Below are 26,518 nucleotides of genomic sequence, written 5' to 3'. Positions count from 1 at the left end.
GCAAGATTATTGATAACGTATATGAAAATATCTTTTCTAGCATTTGCTTTTGAGTTTCATATTTTTCCTTGTAATGTATTTTATATACATACCTCTCGTTTACTAAAACACGGTCACAACTCAAAAAATGGACACTTTCAGAAGCAGAGTTTAAAAATTTAAATTTACTCATAAAATGTATCATTAGCTCAAAATTTTATTTTTAGAGCTTCACCAGTCTTTTAGCAAATTAGTGGTATGCATTAAATAAATATCAGCCGTGTATTCCACTATATTGAAAAGTTAACTTTAAATTTAAAAAATAGCGATGTATAGATTTGCCCCACCTAAGCATTTTTGCTTTACACATTCCTCTGAAGGATATATGTAAATTGTTTTTGACCGCGACTGTGTGAGAACCATATTGGGAATCCAAGCCACTTATTAGTCAATACGAGTATGTATCATACATATGTATATGTAAATTGCTTATTTTATTTTATGTCTATGTATTCCTATAATCTCTTAATTTTCCAAATAAAAGGCATCTCAACATATCAATAATAACAGCTTTACAAAGCGCTGTTCACACCCAAAGAGGGCCCATAGTATCTGTTATAATTTGTTTTACATCCTCTCTGTCCATATCACTGAACACTATTAATAATTCAACAATTGTACGCGAGGAGCCATTTGCGCGACATTCCCACAAATTAAGGATCTGCTCGGTTGGTGAGGGCTTTGTAGCAAAATATGCTATATAATGATCAGTACCAAGTTTTTTAGCCAGCAACCTCCAATCTTTTTCGTCTTGACGAGGTGGGTCCAGAGCTGCGCAAATGAGTCGCTTGCACGTTCGCGGTAGGTAAACACTACTTAAGCTATTCGTCTCATTCACATAACTGCTGGCACGATCAATAGAGATAACTGCTTGTTGATGGTCATATAAGTGCGTTGGCACATCGGCTGGAGGAAAATATTCATTCGAAATAACAAACGAGTGCAACTGCCTTTTGTCACTCTCCGAACAGAATTGCTCGAAATCAACATTAAATACCAATCTAGAATTTAATGATCGCTTTATGCTAAACTCGCAATGTAAAATGGAATTATTATTAAGTATGTGATTATAGGGAATCATTTGTTCATAGTCGGTTTGCTCCTTTAGATCCCACGAACTGGACTCCGTATTGTGAACACGGATGACTAAATCGCTTGTGTTCAAGTGAAAAGCAAATGTTTCACTTAAACCCATAATAGTACCACCAAGTTTCGTTTCAATCATGGTACAAATGTCTTTACTATTAGGAAAGTCTTTTACAACATATATTCGAAGGCTGCAGTTTGAATTGCTCGGCACTAGTTGACTAAATGCGATTAGTCGCATTTTAATTGAAGTTTGGTGGTTGTTGTGCACTTTAGGATCAGCGACAACTGCGAAGCGTCCCAACTGTTCTGTCATAATATACAAATGACTTTCTTCCATGTGTACGAAAACGGGCGTATTTATCGTTTCTTCCCCAACTGAAATTATTTTCCGCCAATTCGAATTGATGTCATAATGATTGTTATCTGCGTGGTATATGTTCACATTCCATTTCCGAGGATCAACGAGACAGTGTGGCAGTTTCACTACCACTGGCTTTTGGAAGCTATAGTTTCGCGGTGAACAGTAAATTATTGTGCTACATACAAACAATGGCTCAGCGCAAGGTATTGATATTCTAGAGCTTTCATCACTCAATAAGATCAAAGACATGTGTTTTTTTTGATTTTTGCTGATGGCAAACTCTGGAACATGTAGCATTATTTCGCCCTGATAAAGTTTTAAGCTGCCGCCGCAATTATTTAAAATCTCGGTTACTACGTTTTTGCATGCAGAAGGTATGGATACATTGCCCGTTATATCGTATGTAGAATTCGCTGAAATAGAAAATTTGTTAAATTAGTATAATTATATAGTTGTGATAACCGCTCAGATTTGTTTATTTGAACTATTTATATTGCAAGGGGCGCAAGCCCACTTTTCTATTCTATAGACTTTAAAATTTCGCCACTTACAGGCGTATTCTAACAAAGTCACAAACCTTAGCTCATCACTGTAGTGATTTCTACCGCGCCTCAACGTTTGCTGCTGCAACAAATATGCCGCTACAACACAAGTTTTTAACCTTTGGTGTATTTTTCTAGCACTTAAGTCCAATTTCACGAAAGGAATTTAAGTGAAAAATTAGTTTAATTTCTGGAATTTTATATGGAAACTGACAGAAAATAAAAAATCCTTTTCCATTTGAAATCGAATTTTTGTGGCACATTTTGCGGCGCACTAGAAATCACAACAATGGTAGACTAATGTCGTTTTCGTTTCTACAAAAAATGTTGCCTTCTCATTGCCTTCTTATTGGGATTTGTGCGTAGAGGACAAATAGAAGGTAACATTTTTCGATAGAAACGAAAACGCCATAAGTTTTGTGACTCTGTTAGAATATAGGGGTTAGTCAACCATAATAAAATGTACTGCAAGGTTGTTATTACTTAACTTATGTATTTACTTTGTTTCAGTAAAACCTAATTTTGTAAATAGAAATGATAAGAAATGTTATGTTATTAAAAGAAAATTTTTGAAGTTGGTTACTAGAAGAATTCCAAGGCGAATTCATACAAGGTGGTGACGAGAGCAGCTAATTTGAAGTCGATTGTGTTGATTGCCAAAATTATGTGTTTATTTTATTTGTCATTTATTTATTTAAATGGACATATAAGACATAGTCTTTTACAGTCCCATATTTCATAACAATTACATAATAATAAAATTTTTGTAGCTTAAAGAATATATGTATACTAATCAGTTGTTAAACGAGTTTTTGAACATTTCATATATTTTTCAGTTGAAGAAAGAAACAGTAATGTGGGGAACAAAAAACTGTAATAAGATAGTACAGGATTTAGTTTGAGAAGAAAGAATACACAGCCGATTTGAAGCGCTTTGGATTAGTTTCCGATTTTAGTTTTCCTGGCTAAGAATTCCACAACTGTACGGCTCTAACAAAAAACATTCTTGATGTAACTGAATACTTAAAATAAAGTACGATAAGATTGCATCAGCGAGTTGACTGTGCAAACGTCAGTTTCGAAAAGAGGTATTTCGGGTAACGGGTGTAGATTACTTTATACATGAATAACACCAAACGCCGATCAAAGAATATAGATAAACTGTAGTCAAGAATATTTGCCGGAAACTCGGAGTTGTGATCAAATTTACGCTTATAATATATTTTTTTTTTAGCGGCATTGTTAAATAATAATTGATATTTTCCGAGGGATTCTTTATCCAGACAACCATATATTAACTCGTGGTACGATATTATTGGTACCAATTGCGTTTTAACGAGCTTAAGTACGCCCCCATAATGGGGCATGAAGTACGCCCCTATAATTCCATAATTGCCTCAGTACAGAATACATTCGGCTGACTGATGCGTTAACATGATCTATACACGTTAGATTTTGATTCAGTGTAAAACCAAGTGTTTTAACAATCTTCTAATTCTTCACAACACTCCCATTCAGCATGATTGGAGAAACATTATCAAGATTGTAGGGAAAATGAGATAGGGCAATTGTCTGTGTTTTGGACGAATTGAGGTTAAGCCTGTTATTTTTCGACCACAGAGAAATAGCTTGTAAGTCCTCATTTATTCGGAAGACTAAGTCTTCTGTTAAGCCTAGAGGGTCAGAGAGGTATATCTGAGCGTCGTCAGCATAAAGATGAATTGATACATTTTTGCAGCATATTTCTAAATCATTAATATATAAACTGAATAATACCGGACCAAGAATAGAGCTTTGCGGTACACCCGATTTTACTGGTGTTAAGCTAGAGCGGTTATCCCTAGAAACAACCCTTTGATGTCTATTAGTCAAATAGCTTTCCATTAGTTTCACGGCATCATTGTTGAATCCGAAATATGTGTCAAGCTTTCGAATGAGGATTCTAAGGCAAACAGTGTCAAAAGCTTTCGAAAAATCCAATAAATTGAGGATTGTTAGGTTGCCTTTATCGAAGGATGGTCGAACGTCCTCCATGACTTGGAGCATAGCGGATGGCAGCGACAATATGCACTCTGTCGCAAAAATTCCCAATTTATGTACATATTATTAGAAATATTTACAACTATTTTTTAAATATTATGTGCTTCTTATAGGGCTGAGAACTTCATCCGGATTTTTCTACTATCCGGATAAACCGAATATTCGAATATCCGGATACCTAAATGAAAAATCCGGCTACTCTGGAAGCTAAGGTGATATTCGGCTAACCGAATATCCGGATATTTCGTTATCAAAACGATACTTTCATTTCCCAATACCTGGCGCTCATAAATGTGTAGTAACAAGTTTTCTATTTCTACGCACAAAATTGTTTGTATAAATTTTAAAATTTTAAAATTTCCAAAATTCTACTTTGTAATTTCAAAGGCTTCTACAATCGAATTAAAAAGTTCAACAAACAAATATATGCGTATAGAAAACTTGCTACTTCATATGCATGAGCGCCTGGTATTGGGAAATTAAAGTATCGTTTCGTAAAAATAAAAAATAAAATAAAATTGACCGCGAGAGTTTTTTCATGGCTTTAAAATATCATGGACGGAATAATGAAAGCTATTACGATACTTTTGGTCGTGGTGAATTTTTTACCAAATTGTAGCATTTTCTAAAATTGATGACAAGAATAGTGCCATTTGTTTATATTGTGACAAAACGATACAAAACAAAAGGTCAACTTCAAGTCCGTCAAGAGCTAATTTACTCTATCGTGTACATAATTGAATTCACGAATATTATTAATCAGTTTGTTGATTTTTTTTTGTATATCTGAAAATACGAATATTAACCGGATCTTCGTAAATCCGGATATCCGAGTACTTGCACAAGCGAATATTAGCCGGATATCCATACTATCCGGATTTTATTCGTGTCAACGGATAATCCGAATGGATAACATTAGACTTCCTGAGATCTAACAAATAGTAGCTAGCTCCTCTATACACTCAGCTACTGCCAGAATACGTATACATGTTTTAAAATTTTCATTTTGAATAAACATTTTAAAATTATTGTATTTCGGATACGAAAAATGATGAAAACGGTACTGTCGACAAAAGGTGCGTAATAGTTCATTTCCACCAAGCCTTAACTGCAGTTTACGCCTTTTGGAAAAACGAGATTACAACTCGAAGGGGGTAATTACGCAAATTAAGTACAAGTAATCGAAAGAAAAAAACCAAAAACTAAGAAATAAACTTTGCTGTTAACATTATTTACCCTTACCTGAGCTCTTAACTGCAGTTAAGCTCTTGGCGGAAATGGCCCATTACTCTGCCGTCTGGGATTGTCTAAAAAACTTTATCAAAACCGAAGTCTCGGTAAAAGAAAAGGTGTGAAGGCGAATCATTGCAAGCATTGTGCTTTGGCTGTTAGTGCGATATAATCAGAGTACTTAGTAGTGTAATCTGCCCATGGGGATTAGTAAAAATCTCGGCAACACTGCCGCTGATTAGTAAAATTTCTCTCTAACATAATCTCGCATTGATATTTCATCAGCCAGGCGAGTTGGACGTAGCAGCGGATTTGTGCGAGCGGTGAAGTGCTTTTTTTCTTTGAAATAATTTTTGTAGAATACATATAATATTTCTGACTGAAATATATTATATCTGTGACTATACTTAAATTAGTAAATCTATATGGACATTGTCTGTTGTGCTTTTAAGTGGTGTGCTACATATTAGTGTGTTACAATTAATTATTTGCATACTGTGGTGGTAGCGACTAAGTGGAAGGAGAAGGTGAATCCTGTGTGGTTCGAGATCATCACCTGATTTTCTTGGGTGAGTTCCTGTTTATTGTTTATACCTTATACTAGTGATTGGCTTTTTGGTAGGGTTAGATGGAGGGCGCTTCGGCGTCGGGGGGAGTCCAATTGGTGGACGGCAAGTTGGGAGGAATCTCAACTGGTGCTAAAGCCAAAAGGATGAGTAGAGCTAGGAAGGATAAAAGGAATGCTGGTGGTGGGGGGGGAAAAACGTAAGGATGAGGCAGTAAAGGATCTTTGGTTATCCAATTCTGAGGAGGATGAGGAGATGGATTGTGGGCTAGTTCCACCTATGCAGGGTATGTTGGTTAAAAAGGGCACTTTTACAATGAACCAGGTTGGGGGGAACTGTACCAGTTGAGGATAATTTTACAGGCTTTAATAGCTCAGGCGAGGTAACTGTACCTAATAATTTTTGTTATAGCGGCGTTGAGGAGGTATACCCAAGCCAACTACATGGTGGGGAGTGTATAGCGTCGGTTACAACGGATTTTAAAAATGGCGATAATTTATATATGGATATGCGTGAGAGGGAGGGAGATAGTAATTTGCTACATAACATAGAAGAAACACAATGTGAAGAGTTAAATGGTACACAAAGTGTACAAAAGCAAGATAGGGAAAGTGGGGAAATTCAAAATGGTAGTCAGAATAAACAACAAAATGAGATGCAAACAGCATTACATACAGATAACAACGGACATTTCATAAATACAGAAGCAGGCACATTTGTGGATGACAGTGGCGTGAATAATAATAGGGTACGAGAAACATTGAATGCGGTTTTCATGTACACTGAGAGACACAGAGGGGATTTTTGTGTCCTAATGGACACTGCTAAAAGTAGTCATTTTGAAAATAAAGTGATGAAAAATGGACTTTTTCTTTTTGACAAAATAAGAAAATTTAATATTGAGGGGCTAAAGAATATTAAGTCCGTCGGCCGTTCTTTGTATAAAGTTTATTTTTATGATTTTAAATCTGCAAACAAATCTTTAAATAATAAAAATCTGATTGAGATGGGTATTCGTGCGTTCATACCGAATAGTTTTGTTACGACTTATGGTGTTTTAAGACAAATTCCCTTAGACTTCACGGATGAAGAAATAATATCGAATATTGAATCTAGTGTTCGAGTAGTGTCGGTACACAGAATTACCAGAAGGGACCCTAATCAAAATGATAAATATATTGCTACTTTTTCGGTTAAGATAGGCTTTGAAGGCACGGAATTGCCTGACTCTGTCAAGGTTTTTTGTGTTAATTTCAAGGTTAACCATTTTTTTCCTAGACCTAAATAATGTTATAATTGTGGTCGGCTGGGCCACACTAAGATGGCTTGTAGAGCTAAGGCTAGGTGTATTTTGTGCGGTAAGTTGGAGAAGTGCCCAGAGAAGTGCAAAGAGGGTGATGTTAAATGTATTTTATGCGGAAGTGTAGAGCATATCTCAACAAAAAAAATGGTTTGTCCTGCATGGAAGAGAGAGACTGACATAATAGAAATTATGACTGTTAAGAAACTTTCCAAAAGGGAGGTAATGGATAGCTACAGAGACATAATTAATAACAATAATCAGTTCTCCTTGCTGGAAGATTATGAGGGTGGTTTTCCAACAATGTCAAGAGACACGCATGTCACAAAGGATAACAATGCCTTAGTTAACAGAAGACTGACAGCGCAGAAGTATAACCTTGTAACTAAACAAGGAAGTATCCAAAACGTTGAAGCTATCAAGATGAAAACGCAGAATAAGGATAAAGAAGTAATAGTACCTGTTTATAATAGTGATAAATGGCAAAGGGTTTCGGAGATTGAAAGATTGGTGTCTGAATTAGTTAAAAAATTCGATATCAATGCTGAAGATCCCATTGTAAAGTTGCTGGGTAATTTATGTAAAATCAGTGTAAATGATAGACTTATCTTATCTCATACGTTAATTAATGAACAGAATAAAAATACTTCAGTTGAACTGTCAGAGTCTTAAGACTAACAAAAACTATATAGACTTTTTTACTCACAAGCATGATATTGACATTGTAGTTTTACAAGAGATATTTCGCATGGTGATCACAAAAATGATCACAAGTTAATAGGGTTTAATATTATTAAAAAGATTAGGAACGATGGTTATGGCGGAGTAGCTATAGCAAGTAGGAAAAATATTAAAATGGAGAGAGTCAGGTTTAACACAAGATTTGATATTTTAAAAACTAAAACACTAAATTTGGTAGACAATTTAACAATCTGCTCGGTATATTTTCCTCCAAACATAAGCTCTGCTGATTTTGAGCTTGAAATTGTTAGACTTCTGGGCGTACTTGCAGGCTTTAGTAATGTTATGTTACTGGGCGACTTTAATGCTAAAACAAGACTATGGGGGGACAGAATTGAAAACTATAAAGGAAAAATATTGAAAAATGAAATAAATAAAACTTTTCTCAGATGTTTAAATGATGGGTCAAGTACGTTTGAAATTCATACTAATGGAGTAAATGTAGAATCAACTTTGGATTTGTCCTTCACAAATTCTGGGTTTGATACTTTCTGGGAATGCAATCATGGTTTTGTGGGTGGTAGCCATCACCACCCTATCATTGTCACTATAAGCGGGTTAGCTAGATCTCCTAATTTGTTTGTTTCAAAAAAAAAATTAGGTAAATGTTTAGCTGAACTTAACTGCGAAAAAGGTGTTGGTGTATTGGAATTAGATATTAAAAAAGCAATAAAGAACCCGATAGTTGACTTAAATAGTACGAGGTTCTCACCCAAGTATTGGTGGAATAAAGACTTGGAAAGAGAGTATAGAATTTTTCATGCAGCAAGGAAAAAAGCCAAGTTAACGGGTATGGTGGTAGATATGGAGCGAGCACTTGATCTTAAGAAGATATGGATAGAGTCTGTTAAAAAAGCCAAGAATGATAGCTATAAACTCAGGATTGAAGAACTAAATAGAAATGCCAGTACAAAAGAAGCGTGGAACTTTGTTAGTAATGTAAGAGGAAAAAAATATAAAGAGCTGGCATGGATAAGTGAGGATAACGAAAGATATCTGGAGATGTTGAAATCACAAATGTCAAATTTAGAGAATAGTCTTACAGAGGACAGGTGTCTCGTCAGTCAGGGTGTCAGTCAGTGGACTAACTTCTCTTTTGAGGAGTTCAATCACATGTTAAAGAGGAAAAAGAGTACAGCTGGTGGACATGACAGAATAACCTTTGAAATGATAAAATGTTTATCAGATAGTTGTAGATTAAAACTATTAAAGGAGCTAGAGTTTCATTTTATTAGGAATATTATAAAAGATGAATGGAGGATAATAAAAATAGTACCAATTCCGAAACCTAATCGCGATCTCAGTGAGTTAAAAAATTTTCGGCCTATTTCGCTCTTATCAGTCACAGTGAAATGCTTGAACATGCTGTTAAAGGATAAGATAGTCAGTTGGGTGGAAAAAAAGAATATTTTACCGTCCAAATGTTATGCATATAGAAAGGGCAGATCTGCAGTTATGTGTTTAAATGAATTTTTATTTTTCACTAATAAAATTAAAATGGAAAAGAAAAGAGCTTTTGTCTGCATTTTAGATTTGGAGGATGCATATAATTGTGTAAACTTGAATAAACTAAGGCAAATAATGTATGAGGGTGGTTGTGAAGCAAAGACTGTTGAGTGGACTTTTAATTTTTTTTCAAATAGAGTGCTAAAATTAGGAGACAAGCAGGTGCACGTGCACAATGGTTACAGCAGGCCTCCACTTAGTTGAGGATGAAAGTGTTAAGATATTCCAATTTGCTGATGATTTTGCCATAATTAGCTTTAGTCGCAATGAAGAGGTAGCCTTAGATAACCTCAAAAGCTCTATCACTCGTTTTATTAGTTTATGCAGTTCCCTTAATCTTAGGATAAATATAAATAAGACAAAGTTCATGCTTTTAAACAACAATAGGAAAAGACAGTTTAGTCTAGATGTGAATGGACAGCAGGTTGAGCAAGTGTTTAAAATGAAGTGGTTAGGCAGAATAGTTAGTGCTAACGCTACCATAAATGATCATGTAGAGTTAATAAAAAGAGAAGTTCTTCCAGCTAATAATGCCTTGAAAAAGCTAACGAGTATTAAGGCGGGTTTAGAGCCGAAAATTGCTTTAAACTTTTATAAATCATTCATTAGGTCGAAGGCTGAGTATGCTTGCTCGACTTTCGCAAATGCACCGGAGGAGTGAACAAAAAATTGCAAACATCTTTAAATGATGCTCTAAGAAGGAGTCTTGGGGTTCCTCCAAGCACACCGGTTCATGTTAGATATGCTTTAGCTGGTGAATTACCCCCTCTTAAAAGGGCGTTATGGTTAACTACAAAAGAGTTAATCAGACAATGGATGAACAATGAAAACATTAGAAATGAGTTACCGAACAATGGTGGAAATAAATCGAGTTATAGTTTTGCATACAATAAATTTGTTGACATTTTTACTAAAATAAATTTCAACACGGTTTTTACAAGATTTCATGGACTCTCACTCATAAAGTCAAGGCTGGGTACATCCAAGGTAAACGTCACAACGCAACAATTAAGAACAGATTTTCTTGTAATTAAAGATGAATTATATAAGGAGGGCTTTTACTTACTTGCAACTGATGCCTCAGTAGCACAGGAAGTAGTTGGGCCGCTGTTCATGACATTGATCAAAATATATCATATTTGTATAGGTTTAAGGATACTTTCTCCTCAACATTTGGGGAGCTGGTAGCAATCAGACAAGCCATTAAAATCCTAATTAGACTTAAAGTAAATAGAGGTGTAATTTTTACTGATAGTCTGATGGCGATTAACTCGCTTGATAAGGAGAATACTGACTCATATATTGTTACTGAAATTCATAATATGATTAGCTCATCGAATTTGGAATGTGTTAAAATTATTTGGGTTCCGAGTCACATCGGTATTACTGACAATGAAAAAGCGGATAAAGCAGCGAAAGCAGCTGTGGATAGGGGGCTAGAAATAGATGTAGATTTGACACCAAGTGAGGCTTTAACCAGAATTTCGAATAAAATCTGGGCTGAGTGGAAAAGGGAATTTGAAGAACTGAGTATTATCAAAGGAAAACTTTTTGTTCAAAATGGGGGTGGAATTGAGTTTAAACCATGGTTCAAAAATAAACATGTATATTTAGGGGTTTATGATATTAAATTACTGAATAGGTTACTTACTGGGCATACTTTTGGTAAGACATATATTAGTAAATTTAAAAGAGAAGTTAGCGATATCTGTGCAGTGTGTCAGGTTAAAGATACTGCCAATCACATAATTTTTGACTGTATAAGGTATAACAATTTCAGGAGCAATTTTCCTTTTTTTACAAAATTCACAGACTTGCAAAGCTTATTGCGGGCCAAAAAATATAACATATTTCAGGAACTTATCTCCTTCCTTCATAGTGCTGGAATAGCAGAACACTTATAGTTTAAAAATATATATATATTTACATATGTTTATTAAAATAAAAAATGGAAAAAATAAAAATAAAATATAAAAAAAAAAAATTAAATTAAATAAAATTAAAAATGTATGGAAAAAAAAATTTTTAATTATTTTTGAATTGAATTCCTCAAATGTGTATATGTCTATTAAAAAAAGAAATGCCATGTATACTTTAAAAAAATATATATATATATAAATATTTAATAAATTATTTTATAACTAAAAAATTTAGAAAGGGAGAGGGGAAAAAAGAAGGAAAAAGAAAAGGAAAAAAAAAGAAAAAGAAAAATCTAAGAAGACTGATATTTGTATACTGAAAAGATTTTTAACTTTAGGTTATAGTCAGAATTTTTCATATATAAGATACGAGTAAATACGAATAACTAAGGAAATACCGCTCAAAACTGTTATTAAAAATTATTAAAATAAATATATATATAAATATGAATTTTATAAGCCACCACTTTTAGTTTCTGTAACCATGCTGTTATGTTTTCAATAATTGCATATATGTATGTATCTATGGATTTGGTATTTGTCATTTTTGTTACGCTCCCGCTCGTACACACGTCGTCGTGGGAACTTCATGCAGCTTTTGATAGAGGAATATACATATTCTAGGAAAGAATTTTCATCATAAATCACAAGTATAACCTGGCTGTAGAAGGATCCACATATCAGGAGCCTGGCCACTTACTGGATGTCATTGCGACATTGGCCTTAATCAAAAAAAAAAAAAATAACATAATCTCAGTAGTTCTCAAAATTTCAGTACAATTTGTTAAGGAATAGATACCGTTGAATTGTAATTAATGTTACCATTTACTCGATTGTTTTGAGAATGTGACTTATGCCACTTTCAAAATAAGCGGCTCAAATGTCGACCGAAATTTGGTTAAAACTGCAGTGGAAACTACTATTCTCAATGAAGTTCTGTAGTTCAATAAAATTGCAGGTACGCGGAAATCTAATAGAACTAAGATTTGTAGGCAGTTTCCATAGGATATAAAATCGAGCCCTAACCGCCAAAATAACGTAAGCAGAAATATCCCTAGAGCATCTAGATGCATTTCTGCATCAAAATTAAAATTTTTTAAAAAATGTCGCTTACGTTATTTTGGCGGTAAGGGCTCGAAATTTGCATTTGCAATTAATCGCCCAATTAGCGGCAATGAATAGTTTTCAATCGCTTATCCTTCGACTGCTGTTTTTGAGCAACTAAGCAAACGTCAAGCTGTGAGGTTGTACTTTATTGTGCTCTGATTTTGGCTTTCTACTTACTAAGTTCATTGTGCTAATTCTGTGTTAAAGTAGTGATAAAAAGTGCTTATGAGCATCAGAGTGTGAAATAATTGAAGCTAAGTGAAAGTTATTGGTTTATATTAAAGTAAATTTAATTAAATTTCACTAGCATACATTCTAATTTTGCCGAGTCATTTGTTGCTATCATTGTTGTTGTATCCTTTGTAGTTAACTTTCATTTTGTTTTTGCACATTTGTTCTACTCTTTTTGTTTACTTCTTCTAGTAATTCTTGTCACAGCTGTTTGCGTTGCGTTTATTAAGTGTCATAATTACAGTGATACTCAAACTGTTCGCTACATTTATTTAAAGCTATTTACATCAGCTCCTTAATTGTTATAATTTATTTTGTTTGTCTTTTATTAACGAGTGTATTACATAAATCTTTCAATATGAAGTGTGATCTTGATACTTGCCAAATTAAAAGCGATTCTGAACGCTACTTATCGTGCTGGCTGTGTGATGGTATTTACCATCTGAAATGTGCTGGTTTGACGGGAAGAATTCTGGACGCTATTAATGATGGCAAGGGCCTTCGCTGGTCTTGCGTAAAGTGCAGGTCAACCGAAGTTGATCTTTTCAAGCTATTTAGGCAAACCAGAAATGATTTTACAGAAATAGGAAGGGAATTGTCGGTACTGACAGAAAAATTTAAGCATTATGAAAATATGTTTAAATCATTCAAATGTTTAGATACCTTGCAATCTGTTAAGGATATCCGTGTGTCTAAACGTAAGCGTCTTCATAGTCCATCTAAGCAAATTGCTGCCGTTCCCGTCGGAATAATCTTCCGACGGACTTAATTAATTTATCCTCTCCGTGTCCTCCAGCATCAGAATCCTCAGCCTCAAAAGACCGTGTAACGAAATCTGCTTCGGATAATAAAGAGTCTGAAGTATCTTCCCCTTCCCCCCATTGAAGTGGTGGCATCATCTTCAAAGCCTCCACCGCCTTCCCTATCCTCAACTACTAACGTAGAAACTCAACCCCCTCCACCGGTAGTCCAGTCTGACGAAGATATAAAGCTTTACATCTCATCAAAAATTTCAACTGTCGACTTAAGCATCAGAAAATTTAATTTTAATTACGAAAGAAATATTGCTTCATTTAAAATTGACGTAAATTTAGATAATTTTAGTGCGCTGCTTAATAGTTCTTTTTGGCCCTCCGGAGCTTTCGTTCGTGGATTCGAATATAGGCCCAAAAAAGGAAATAACTTAGCTAATATTCCCCGTCATAACACTGAATCAAAAAATTAACTATTAAATCTGCTTTAAGTATTTATTGCCAAAATGTAAGAGGCTTAAATACTAAATTAACGAACTTATACCTTAAAGGCCTTGAATGTAATTGTAATATTCTTTCTTTTACTGAAACTTGGCTGAAACCTCACATTTTCAATTCAGAGATTCTTCCAAATAATTATCATATCTATAGACAAGATAGGGAGGACAGAATCGGCGGTGGCGTACTCTTCGCCGTAGACTCTTCTATACCATCTGAAGAAGTTAGTCTTCCACACATTGATTCAGTAGAATTCAAATGCATTCGTGTACAGGCTGCAAAGGGTCTATTTACTTAGCTCTATGCTATATCCCTCCCCGATCTGACACATTGGTGAATTCACGACTCATCTCTTTACTGAAATCAGTTAATTTATTGACTAAACCCTCTGATTCAATGATTGTGTTGGGTGATTTTAATTTAGCAAGCATATCATGGAACATCATTGGCAATGATATCGCACCTTTCGCGTCTAGTGCGTGCAACAACGTATTTTTAGAGGAGATGGCTGAACTCTGCCTAACTCAGGTTAATGTACTTCACAATAAGTTTGGTGAAGTATTAGATCTTGTTTATGTTGATGATGCATCTAAGTCCGTTGTAAATAAGCGTGATCCACTAGTTTTGCCCGAAGATGTCTACCACCCTGCTATGGAGGTATCTCACGAAGTTATAAGTGATGGTCAAAATTGCAGTACCCAAGCATACGAACCAAATATTCGCTTTGATTTTTCGAAAGCCAACTTTAAAAAGCTTAACAAAAACTGTCTAAATTGCCATGGCCTGCATTTTAAGAAAATATTGAACAAAGCGTTGCACTTTTTAATTTTACTTTACATAAATTATTTGAAAAGCATGTGCCTAAATGTATGTATGTTCCTGAAGAGCAAACACAGTTATGGTTCACTAAAGAACTGAGAAATTTGAAAAACAGAAAGTCGCGTTATTTTAGATTACACAAAAAAAAGGTTTACACTCATACTATGTAAAATACTCACTTTTGCGTCATAAGTTTTTTGAATTAAACAAAAAGTGTTATAAAGCTTACTTGTGTAAAATCAAACGGCGTATAATATATAACCCCCAATCATTTTATGACTTCGTAAACTCCAAGCGAAATGTACGTGGGTTTCCTTCCGCCATGAAGTATCAAAATACCGTCTCTAGTGATAATCAAACAATTTCTAACATGTTCGCTCAGTTTTTTAAATCCAATTATTCTATTAACTCACATGCTAACATTGACTATCCTTTTAAACTATGTCCAATGAACTCAATAAATATCCCAGTAATATCTCCCGATGATGTAGTAGTTTATCTGAAATCCTTAAAGCGGTCCTTCAGTTATGGTTCTGACCAGATCCCTACTTGTATTCTTATAAATTGTTCTGATTATCTCTATGAGCCGTTAACAGCGTTATTTAATTTATCTCTTAAAGAGGGCGTTTTTCCAACTATATGGAAGGAATCGTTCATAAACTCGTTACATAAAAGCGGTAGCAGATCTTCAGTGGAGAACTACCGGGGAATAGCTAAGCTTTCTGCAATTCCTAAATTATTTGAAGCAATTATAACAAATCAGTTGACGCATTCTATCTCTTCTAGCATTTCATATAGTCAACATGAATTTTGCAAGGGCAAATCAACTTCTACAAATTTACTCGAATTAACATCCTATATCTCAAAAGCATTTAGTGAAAGCAAAACTGTTGATGTTATATATACTGACTTCAGTAAAGCATTTGACAAAGTGTGCCACTCGTTGCTCATCTACAAACTTGATCTTCTTGGTCTTCCACCTAATTTTCTACGTTGGATCTCTTCATACCTCTATGATAGATCACAAAGGTCATTGATGTTACTTCAGGAGTCCCTCAAGGTAGCCACCTAGGCCCGGTTCTGTTCTTGCTTTTTATAAACGATATTTCTACAGATATACAATTTTCCAAAATTTTAATGTATGCAGATGATGTAAAGCTTTATAAATCGTACGTTTCAATTAAAGAAAGGTCTTTGCTACAATCAGACTTAGACAGCATGGCTTACTGGTGTCAAGTAAATCTTATGCCTCTAAATCTTAATAAATGTAAAGTAATGAGCTTCTCGCGAAGAGGCGAAGAGCTGTTCATCCCAATTCTTGCACAATAGGTACCCATAACCTGGAACAGGTATACAATTTTGTGGACCTTGGTATCACAATGGATCCTAAGCTTAATTTTAATCTTCATATTAATGTGACAGTCAACAAGGCTAAAGGTGTACTTGCATTTGTGAAACGATGGTCAAACGAATTTTGTGACCCTTATATCACTAAAACCCTGTTTACAACATTAGTTACGCCAATTCTGGAATACGGTTCGGTGGTTTGGAATCCAAGGAATCAAATTTACTCAGAAAAGGTAGAATCAATTCAAAAACAATTCCTACTTTTTGCTTTAAGAAATTTCCGTTGGGATTCTCAATATAACCTTCCACCTTATACGAGGCGATTAAAACTTATTAATCTTCCTACACTTTCCAGCCGCAGACAAATGCTTGGTACAATTTTTATAGTTAAATTACTAACAGGCTCAATTTCAAGTCCGCTTCTTCTTGGCGAAGTTAGCCTTAATGTTCCCTCCCGGGTATCAAAACACTTTTGCCCCCTATTTCTGAAAGCTTGTAAAACTAATTTCGAATTGCACGACCCACTCCGTTACTTATGCCAGGATTTTAACTCTCATTCCAGCACGTTTGATATATCAGATCCGCTTTTCAGCATTAAGAAATCGATACGGTCCTCTCTCAATAAATGAATCATTAAAATGTAGACATAAAATCGGCTGATGAATTTAGTTCTGTAGCTGAACAGTTTTAGATCTCGACACTTAACAAACTCCTGCCTATCGTGACACGGCGCAAAAAAAATTTAAAATACTGGTTCCGTACGTCATGCGGACTGCGCCCCTCGTGCGGATGGGCGGGAATGGAGGGTAAAAACCGTTGGGATATTATCTATATATATAAAAATTAAGCCGAAAAAAAGTGTGCGTTTGTCCGTGGTAATCTCAGCAACGCGTGTAAGGAACACAATGAAAGTTTCACGCATTGTTGGTGTTGCTTTGGCAAAGGTTTCTGTGAAGTTTGGTTGAAATCCGATAACGCGTGTGTGTGCGGTGCGTCGGTTAAGTGAGTGTGTTTTTGCTATTTGCTGCACGCATTTTTTGTACCGCACATAGCATTCATTAGAATTGAATACATTTTGGTCGTGTGTGTCTGGGCCGATTATTATGAAATTTGGTATATATATATATTTTTCCACGGAGAAGGTTAGTATAATATGCTTATTGATTCCACTCGCCACTCTGGCGCTGCACGAGGACCCGGGTAACCCTAGGATGTGTTTTTACATTGTGGGTATCAAATCAAAGCTACTGATGAGTGCTTTAATACAGAGTATTTTTTAGATCTCTGAGTGACCAGGGTCTCGAGATATAGCCGAAAAGGTGGACCAAGGTACCCTTGGATGTGTAAATCACATCAAACGTTTTTTAATTGCTACTACTATTCAAAACTTCTTTCATTACTATTCATGCGCGAGAATTTTTATAAAAAACACACAGTATTTTTCGGCTTAATTTAATTAATTAATCTAGATTTTTTTAAAGACGACCAGCGGAACGGGCGGGTTTTCGCTAGTTATTATTATAAAGTTTGCATTTACAAAATTGTGGTGATATAAGAAAATAATGGATAAAAAGTAAGTTATTTCGATCGAAAGCTGTAAAAAAATTTAGTATACATGTGTGTGTGAATTGCAGATCAAAAGTGTTAGCAATAAAAAGCAACTTGGGCGCCTGGTCCAGCTGATGCAGGACAATCAGGACTTGGTTAAAGGAACTTTCGGCAAGACAAGAGGAAAGCCCAGATGGGAAGCCATAGCAGTAGAACTGAACAGCTTGGGACCACGACTACGTTCATGAGAAAAGTGGTTAAAGGTGAAATAAATGCATATTAAGCTTTAATTAATAAAATAATCGGGTATATTTTGACGTAGGTGTGGACAGATTTGAAAAGCAATGCGAAAAAGAAAATTTCGTAAAACGGGCAGAATTTCGTGGAACTGGGTGATGGGGGCCCAAAATGTCTGCACATTCTGACGCCGCTGGAGAAAGGGGTGGCTAGTTTCTTAAGGTATGATATTTGTTCCGTCCCACCAGGTCAAGAAATCGGACACCACAATGCAATAGTTCAAGCTGAAATTAGTCAAGAACGTAAACCTACCGGTACGTAAATCCGAGTCAGCTGACACGATCTGTCTTACCAAAGCGCCATGTAAATGAAAACTCAACACCGCAGAATTTTTCTGTAGTTGTAGCCCGTAGCGCAGAAATCTGCGGAATTTAGATTTTTCCGTGTCAGCTGATTTCTCCTTCTTTAGATGGTTGCCACTTCGTCAGTTTTACAGATGGTAAAAAAGTTATAAGTTCCTATTCAAAATATGTTTAAAATATTTGAAATTTGAATAAGGTTTTTATTGAAAACTAAGTAGTTTATATTTAGCTAAAATCTATTATAGCACGAAAAATTTTAGTTGAAAGGGTAAGTTTATGAAAAGGCATTGATGAGTGGCAACAGTGTAGTAAGCAACACTGAGGGCTCCAGTAATCGACAAAATTCTGCGTATACAGACTGCGTTTAAGTATACGTTCTGCGTTCTAGACTAATTTCAGCTTCAATCGGAGGAAATCCCAGACGAGCAGGTAACTTGTGGGGGAGATTGTGAAATGCTTGAAAACCAGGAGACCGAAATATCTGAAGTGCATCGTACTCCAAGAAAAAGGAAAATTGCCAGTTCTACTGTAAATGAGAAGAGAATTGCATTACTAGAAACGCAAGTAAACAACCAAGCGAAGCATTTTGAGGCAATGGAAGAAAGTGCAAAGAATATAAAAACAGCTTAAAATACATAGAAAGTTCTGCAAGAAAGTCCTACAACCTTCTAAAAGAAAATCTTGCTATAGAGAAAGAAAAACCAGAATTAAATAATAAAAGCTAATACTTCAACTACATGTGTATGTTATGCGTTTGGACACAAATACCCAACATCATTGTACAAATAACTAAACCGTACCGAATTTCATAAACTAGTTGCGTTCCAGATGCTTCACGATTTGCAGGTTTTCACAGGAAGCTGTTTCAGGTGGCCACCTTCCATAAGGTTTATTAATGGCGATAACAGCTTTTCCTGCAAATCCTGTAAAACCTGCAAATGCAGCATCTGTAACGCAACTCCCTACTATTCATAAAATTCGAATATGTACATATGTACACTTCATCTTCCAACTCCAAGGGATTCGACGAGTCTCACAATTTCCTCCTTGCTTTAGCCAAGTATACTAATCTATTAGCTTCCACATTATCTACCTCATCACTAAACCATATCTCAACACTATAAATTTTTTAAATTTTAGAACAAAAGCAATTATTTAAAAAAATATGTAAATGAAACACTAAAGAAACAAATGTAAACAAACAAACAGCTCTTTACAATTCAGTCAACCTTTCGCAATAGTACAAATTTTTATCGATCAAGTTACACAATAGCAAAATAAAAGATAATCGACTCAATCGAAAAATGTCTATTCTACTGCCAGTAGACACTCTCAATGGGGGTATTTGTTTCGATAAATTGTCTTTTTTCCTTTCGATACTAACATCAACATGTTTATTTCATGGACGTCAAAACCAGGGGAGGCAAAAACTCTGAGTTTGAGCGACGGAGCGAAGAAACTCCTACTCACGGTTGCCGTTTTGGCCGAAATGTACCATTTTTGGTAAATTTTTTTCAGTTTGGTACACAGGTACGTAACTTTCAGAATTGGTAAATTTTTTTATCTTACAAAATAACTTACTTACTTTCATCATATACCAATTTAAAGGGCAAGCCTTTGTGCGAACGCCAACGTACATATCAATCAGGGAAATCTGCTATAACTACGGTGACCATAAATATGGATTCAAAATGAAGGACAATTTTTCAAAAATATGCCTACATATGTTTACGTAGTAAAAAAATATCAACAGAGTATTTATGGTTCTAAATTCTTAATACATTTTAAACTTTAAAAACGAATCACGTTTTCTTCATCGATATTAATCTTTTTTTACATGAATATTTATAAAAGTATAGTAAAACATATTATATTTACAATAGCTTACACGAAAAGTGAAAATCTTTAAAAGATTAATTTTGAGTCGTTCAAAACGAAAACAATACCATTTTTTGTTTTTTGTACTTTTCGCAGTTATTTGTCAAAAATCGACGTCATGAATCGACGTAAACGACGAGTTACAAAGGTATTTATATGCCCTTTACTAAAATATATAATTTGTGCAGATTGCGCTTCATAGCATCTACATTTCTAATCCGATTTTCATTATCTTTGGCTTAAAATTTACTGTAATGATATATCTTCTTTACCGAATTTTTAAACTAATGAAAAAAATAATCAAATAAAACTGCGTATTTGATTGAAAATCTCACTTTTTTCGACTTTGACGACAAAATGCAAATGGTCGCCTAAAGCACTAATCATTTTCATTGAAGTCGCCACAAGTTATATATTTTGTTAAGAACCCTTCAATACCCTTCGAGAGGTAAGTTGCTTACGTTGATTGGGAGATTTTTTTATGAGATATTGAAGAAAAGCTACGAAAAGTACCAAGAAACACTTTTTTGAAAAAATCCATCCATTGTCCGATAATTTTAAAATAACGAATAAAATGCGGGACAAATGCAGGACACTTTGAAAAAAGCAGTGCATTTTCAGGTTTTTCAGGTTTGAAAAACTACGCAGGACCGACCTTTGAAAAACAGTACGGTCCTGCAAAAAACAGAACGGATGGTCACCGTAGCTATAACGGCAACACATTGTCTAACTCAAGTAATTGAAAAGCCATTGCTGTAAAGCAGATAGCCATTTACGGGTTCCTTGACATTCAAACGAAATTCAAGGCCATGACAAGAGCTTTTTGAGCTTTTTAATTATATTTCTTAGAAAATTTCTGAGTATGTAGTTTTGTAGCCAATTCAATTCTAGTAAAACGAAGTGCAAATTTTGTAATTTTTTTTTGTGGAAAGTGTTGTCCATTTTCCCCATACAAAAAAATGTCGAGCATACTTTGTATAGAAGAGAATGCGCGAACAAAAAATTGCCAAAAATCAACGGTACATCCAAGCTACTTGAAATTGCACTAAAACTTAATGCGCTACAAAATTGCATGCTCAAAAAATTCTAAAAATCTGATTAAAATTTTTTATCTACATTTGTCAAAATTCGTCGAATTTTTTAAAATGTTCTACAAAATTTGAAATCTTGATTTGCAGTTTTTTTTTAGATATTAGTAAGCTATATTTTAATAAAAAGGTTATATACATTTTTTAAACATAGAAAAGTAGCCAAAACTTGCTAAAATGTCTTTTTCCTATTTACATTCTCGCCACCGCACTACCCCTTTGTGCGCCTAATTTAAGCGGCCAAAAGTCGAATTTTCCAAACGCACTTATTTCTTTTATACCTGAGCACAGGGTGAAAAGAATAAAATTATTGACTAGATACCGTTATTTTTTAGTCCCTATTTGTTTTCATTCGCTCGCACCGCGCTGTCAAAGTGCCGTGTTGTTGATTGTTTATTTGTTTTTTAGATGTGTTTAAGACAAGCCGTGGTTATAAAAAACTGATTTAAATCGTGTGTTAATGTTTTAAGTCATATTAAATTAGATAATTATAAAGCAGATAATTGCCCTAAAATCCATATAGTTGAATACATATATAGTATGAAATGGTACCGGCAGAGCTACAGTGAAAAATATCGTATTTTGCAAATTTTAATAGATTAGAGAAATGAACTAGAGTTATAAAGTTCTGTAACACCAATCAACGGCGCTGAGAATCCGGGTTCAAAACCAAAAGCACTTTGCGCATTTTTAAATAAATTGGTTCAAAAAATTTCAATTTGATTTCAATTAAACACAAAAACGTATACTTCTGGTTAAGTTTGATTCTGTTTCATTTCGAACTTAAACTGTAAATTATTTTGAGGTTTCTCAATGAATAAAAAGCGGATTTAGTTCTAACAAGGACTTTAAAATCTTTAGTGAGAAGCAGATTTAGTTCGAACAAGGACTTTAAAAACTTTAGGGAGATCCATAGTAGGAAAACGGGGTCGCGCTAACAATTTAGGAGACTTTTTTAATAGATTGCTAGTTTCATTAGACCCTCTGATTATTTGCTCGCACTTGCTGCCGGTGGTCACCAAGCGGAGATCTTTCTTTGTTGAAGCAATGGAGTTAGTAGATCTTGAAGCGAATTATATTACATAGTTTAACGGGGCTTGGATGGGATTTAGATTCCGGCTATGAGGAATAAGTGTCACAGTATTCATTATATTGTGCCTATCATAACTATAAGACATCCACATATTGACAAGTTTTGACTATTGTTTTATTATTATTTAATTTTAATGATTTTTATTTTATAAAAATATAGTTGTTTCTTAACAAAAAATCGATAAAACTAGGTTTAAAATTTCGTTAAATTATCGATGTTTTTAATTAGATATCTAATAAAAAGATTTTGAGTGCAAGTTTGAAGTAACTAGAACATACCGTTGATTTTGGCAAGTTTTTTGGTGTCGCTCATTTTCTGCATATAAAAAATCGTCGAACATACTTCCTAGCTACTTCAAACTTGCAATTTAATGTACTACAATTAAATGGGTTACAAAACTGCATACTCAAAACCGACTTCAAAAAACGGAGGTTATCAGTTCGTCAGAATTTTTTTTTCACATAACTTTGGACCACGTTACCCGATTTCGATAATTCTTTTTTCATCGGAACGGTGGTACCTCAAGGGTGGTCCCGTACTAATTTTGTTTAGATCCAATAGTTGGAAGAAATTAATGATAATCTTAAATTTTTTATGAGAATCAGTGTTGCCAGAACTTTTTGGATGAACCGGCTAAATTGGCAAATAAAACCGGCTAAAAACGGCTAAAATGTTTCAACTAAATTTCACATGTTTTATTTAAATAAATCACGAGTAAAAAGACGATTTCTTGGAGAGAAGTTACAAATTCGAGCCGGGAAAAATTTTGCCAGCAAGAATTTTAATTAGGAAAAAGATATGATTGTGGCTCATGGTTGGTATTTTTGTGGACGATAATTTTAATAAACAAGTTCGTTCAAATTAAAAATTTACAAACTGGAGCGATTTTAAAATGAAAAATGTATGTTAATACTTGTTTACTTAATTAATTTAGTTAATTCCAATGATTTGAAAGGTACTCGGAAAAAAAAATATTTATTACTATTACTATCTGATATTTTGAGTGATAATTCTCGCTGGATTTTCGACGAACAAACCTATTATCTTCCCTACAAGGCCTTTTCAGACTGACCGATTCTCAATACACTCAAATAGAACCCAATAGACATAAAAACGCTGCAAAAATTTGCCTTCAATTTTAACCCGCAGATCTCCCATTTAGATGACCGGTCATATGGCCGGAAGATGTCTCGTAGGATTCCCAGCGAGTTTTGCTTTACATAAAAATTTGTGCTATTTTATTTTCATTTTGACTCACTTCTGTGTTGGTTCGTTTAACTCAAGATGGCATTCGGTTTTTGGAATTTGAATAAGTTCCCAGCAAAAACGTTTGTTTAAAAAAATACATATGTGTTCATAGTTCTTGAAAATATCAATTTTTCCATTACCTTAAACCTTTGGGAGTGGGCAAAAATTATGTTTTTTAATTTAGGCAGAATTGAATATGCGCTATCTGGGAAGACAATATCTACATGTAATATTTATTCCGTTTGTTGGCACTATATCCAAACACAATCGCATCTTAAGAGTCTTAACAGTGAAACAATTTCTTATTTTCTAAGTTTGCGAATAAAACTTTACACTTAAAATTAAGACATTTATAAGAAACATTTTATGAAGAAAATCCCTTCTTCGTTTAAAATAAAAATAAGCGAAATCGGCCCAATTTCATACAATCCTGCCTGACATGAAAATTTTCTCCACGATAAGGCTAGTAGCCATTTCTAACAGATTTTGGGTCGCTTAGTCAAAAATGGAAACATATATATATTTGAAATTTAAGAACACAAGGCAAATAGCAAAAGGCTAAAAACGGCTAATTTTTGTCTGCAAAGAGCTAACAAATCGGCTGCCGGCTAAATCGAAATTTCTCCGGCTGTTTGTTATCGCAACCGGCTAAATCTAGCCGGAAAACGGCTAAAATGGCAACACTGATGAGAATTGAAGCCGGTTTGGTTTTTCGCTTAAAAATGGTTGTTTTTATTTTATTTTAATTATTATTTTATTTTTATTATTCTTTTTTTATAAAAATATAGCTGGGTTTTTAATTAGATACATTACTGGCTTTTCGATATTTTGTATGCTTAGTTTTTAAATTTAAAACATAATAGTCGAATCAAAGACGAAACTAAAAATAATTTCGACTGTTTTGACAATTTTTTCTAAAAAAAGTGTTTTCAGAGAGCTGAAATTATTTTTACTTTCAACTTTGTTTTGACCATGCATTTATCCCATTATGTTTTACATTGAAACGTAAATTTTTGTATTTAGTATTTCCTTTTTTTACTATCTAACTGCTCTATATAAATGACTTCACCTGTTTCATGCTCTTTCCTAGTGATTACAACAAATACACACTTTGTTACATTTTATCGCTTTTAACTTAGTTTTAAGTATTTCGAATTCATTGATAAAGCTATCCTCAAATCGAAACGACTCATTCTTCCTAATTATATTGTAACCTAAGATTACATATTTTTCATAAAATTAGCTGGGGAAATACTCTATAAAAAAATTGGCCACCAATCGGTTAAAACATGGTCATAAATGCGTTAAGTCAAAGTCGTAAATAATTTGCACAATAATAAAATCAAATTAACTTAATATAAGATATTACAAAAAACTGGGTCACCAATGGGTTAATGCATGGTCAATAACGGGTTAAGACGTCAAAAATTTACTCTTAAAAAGTAGTTCAAGCGAGTCTAATGGAAGGAAAATTATTTTAAAATTTTGAGCACCCGCTTATATGGGGCGGCCCCGTGTGCATTGGCCTAAATTTGTCGCAGCATTTTCAACCCACCCTAATGCCTAACATAAATTCATTATTATGTCAACTGTCGAACTGTGTACTATTATGTTACTCACGCAATTTATATATATAAATAAACACTTATATAAAGTTGAAATCTAATACCAACTTTTGTTCATTTCTTTTCATTGGAATTAATTCGGCATCAACCTGGACCAACCGTTGTGCCGGATTAACAAAAACTTTTTTTATTTAATTACATTGTGAAATTTTATGAAGTAGTTGTCATGCTTTTATTGCTCCCTATATCGTATTTTAAGAGATAAATATGATTATACTTAGAAAAATAACTAAGACAAAAAAATAAATTTTCTGTTATTTTTCGTTTACAAGATTTATTGGAGGAAAAATTTATTTTCCATTGAAGATCTTTGTTTTTACGAGCGCTAACTGAAAAATGAAGATAGAGGGATGAAATTTCGCCATAATTTTTTTATTTTTTTGAAACCGACAACGAAATTTGTATATGGGGCCGAAACAAAATTAGCTTTCGTTTTATTTTACACAGCAGTGGAACCACATTTCCCTCTCATTAAGTACCGGCGCCGAAGAAGTAGTCGGATTTCAGCGAGCCCGAAAGAACAACTGGTACGATGAGGAGTGTCAGGAAGTTGCAGAGAAAAAAGATGCCGCCTACAGGGCCACGCGGCGATCGGGCGCTACGCGTGCTATGTGGGACCGCTATAGTGATCTGAAGAGGGAAGCGAGACGTATTTGCCGCAATAAGAAGAGAGAGACCGAAATACGTGAGTGCGAAGAGCTTGAAATGCTGGCCGACAGGAAGAATGCCCGAAAATTTTACCAAAGAGTTAGGCGACTTACGGAAGGTTTCAAGACCAGGGCGTACTCCTGTAAGAACAACAATGGGCGACCTAGTAACCGATGTTCAGAGCGTACTTAAATTATGGAGGGAACACTTCTCCGCCCTACTGAATGGTAGCACCACGGAAAGTTGTGGAGAAGAAGAACCCGAGCCCGCAGTCGATGATGATGGAGTCGACGTTCCACCGCCTGATTATGACAAGGTACGAATAGCAATAACGCGGCTGAAAAAACAACAAAGCTGCTGGAGCTGACAGCCTGCTAGCTGAGCTATTCAAGTACGGCGGCGAGGAGTTGGTAAGGTGCATGCATCAACTCTTGGTCAGAATATGGTCACATGAACGCATGCCCGACGACTGGAATTTAAGTGTGCTCTGCCCAATCCACAAGAAAGTTGACCCCGCCATTCGTGCCAACTACCGCGGGATCAGCCTTCTAAGCATAGGTTACAAGATCTTATCGAGCGTATTGTGTGAAAGACTGAAGGCCACCGTTAATGAACTGATTGGGCCTTATCAGTGTGGCTTTAGACCTGGCAAATCCACCAAATCTTGGAAAAGACCCGCGAGAAAAGGATCGACACTCACCACC

The 26,518-nt window shown here is 34.7% G+C and overlaps 1 protein-coding gene across 4 annotated transcripts in view; it reads right to left on the bottom strand.

Moving 5' to 3' along the window:
* Window positions 1-437: 437 nt before the first annotated feature.
* LOC118744130 (netrin receptor unc-5) overlaps window positions 438-26,518 on the bottom strand; it is a 307,531-nt gene continuing 281,450 nt past the window's right edge. For all 4 annotated transcript variants that reach the window (XM_036476881.1, XM_036476880.1, XM_036476878.1 and 1 more), the window contains one exon: window positions 438-1,902. In XM_036476881.1, coding sequence (XP_036332774.1) covers window positions 566-1,902 — 1,337 coding nt within the window. In that variant the 3' untranslated portion in view covers window positions 438-565. The remainder of the gene's footprint in view (window positions 1,903-26,518) is intronic.

Source organism: Rhagoletis pomonella, unplaced genomic scaffold, assembly GCF_013731165.1.
Source record: "Rhagoletis pomonella isolate Grant_MI unplaced genomic scaffold, Rhpom_1.0 Rhpom_scaffold_00008, whole genome shotgun sequence".
Lineage (NCBI taxonomy): Eukaryota > Metazoa > Arthropoda > Insecta > Diptera > Tephritidae > Rhagoletis > Rhagoletis pomonella.
The sequence above is the reverse complement of the archived record's forward strand: the minus strand, read 5'-3'. Positions and strand labels throughout refer to the sequence as shown.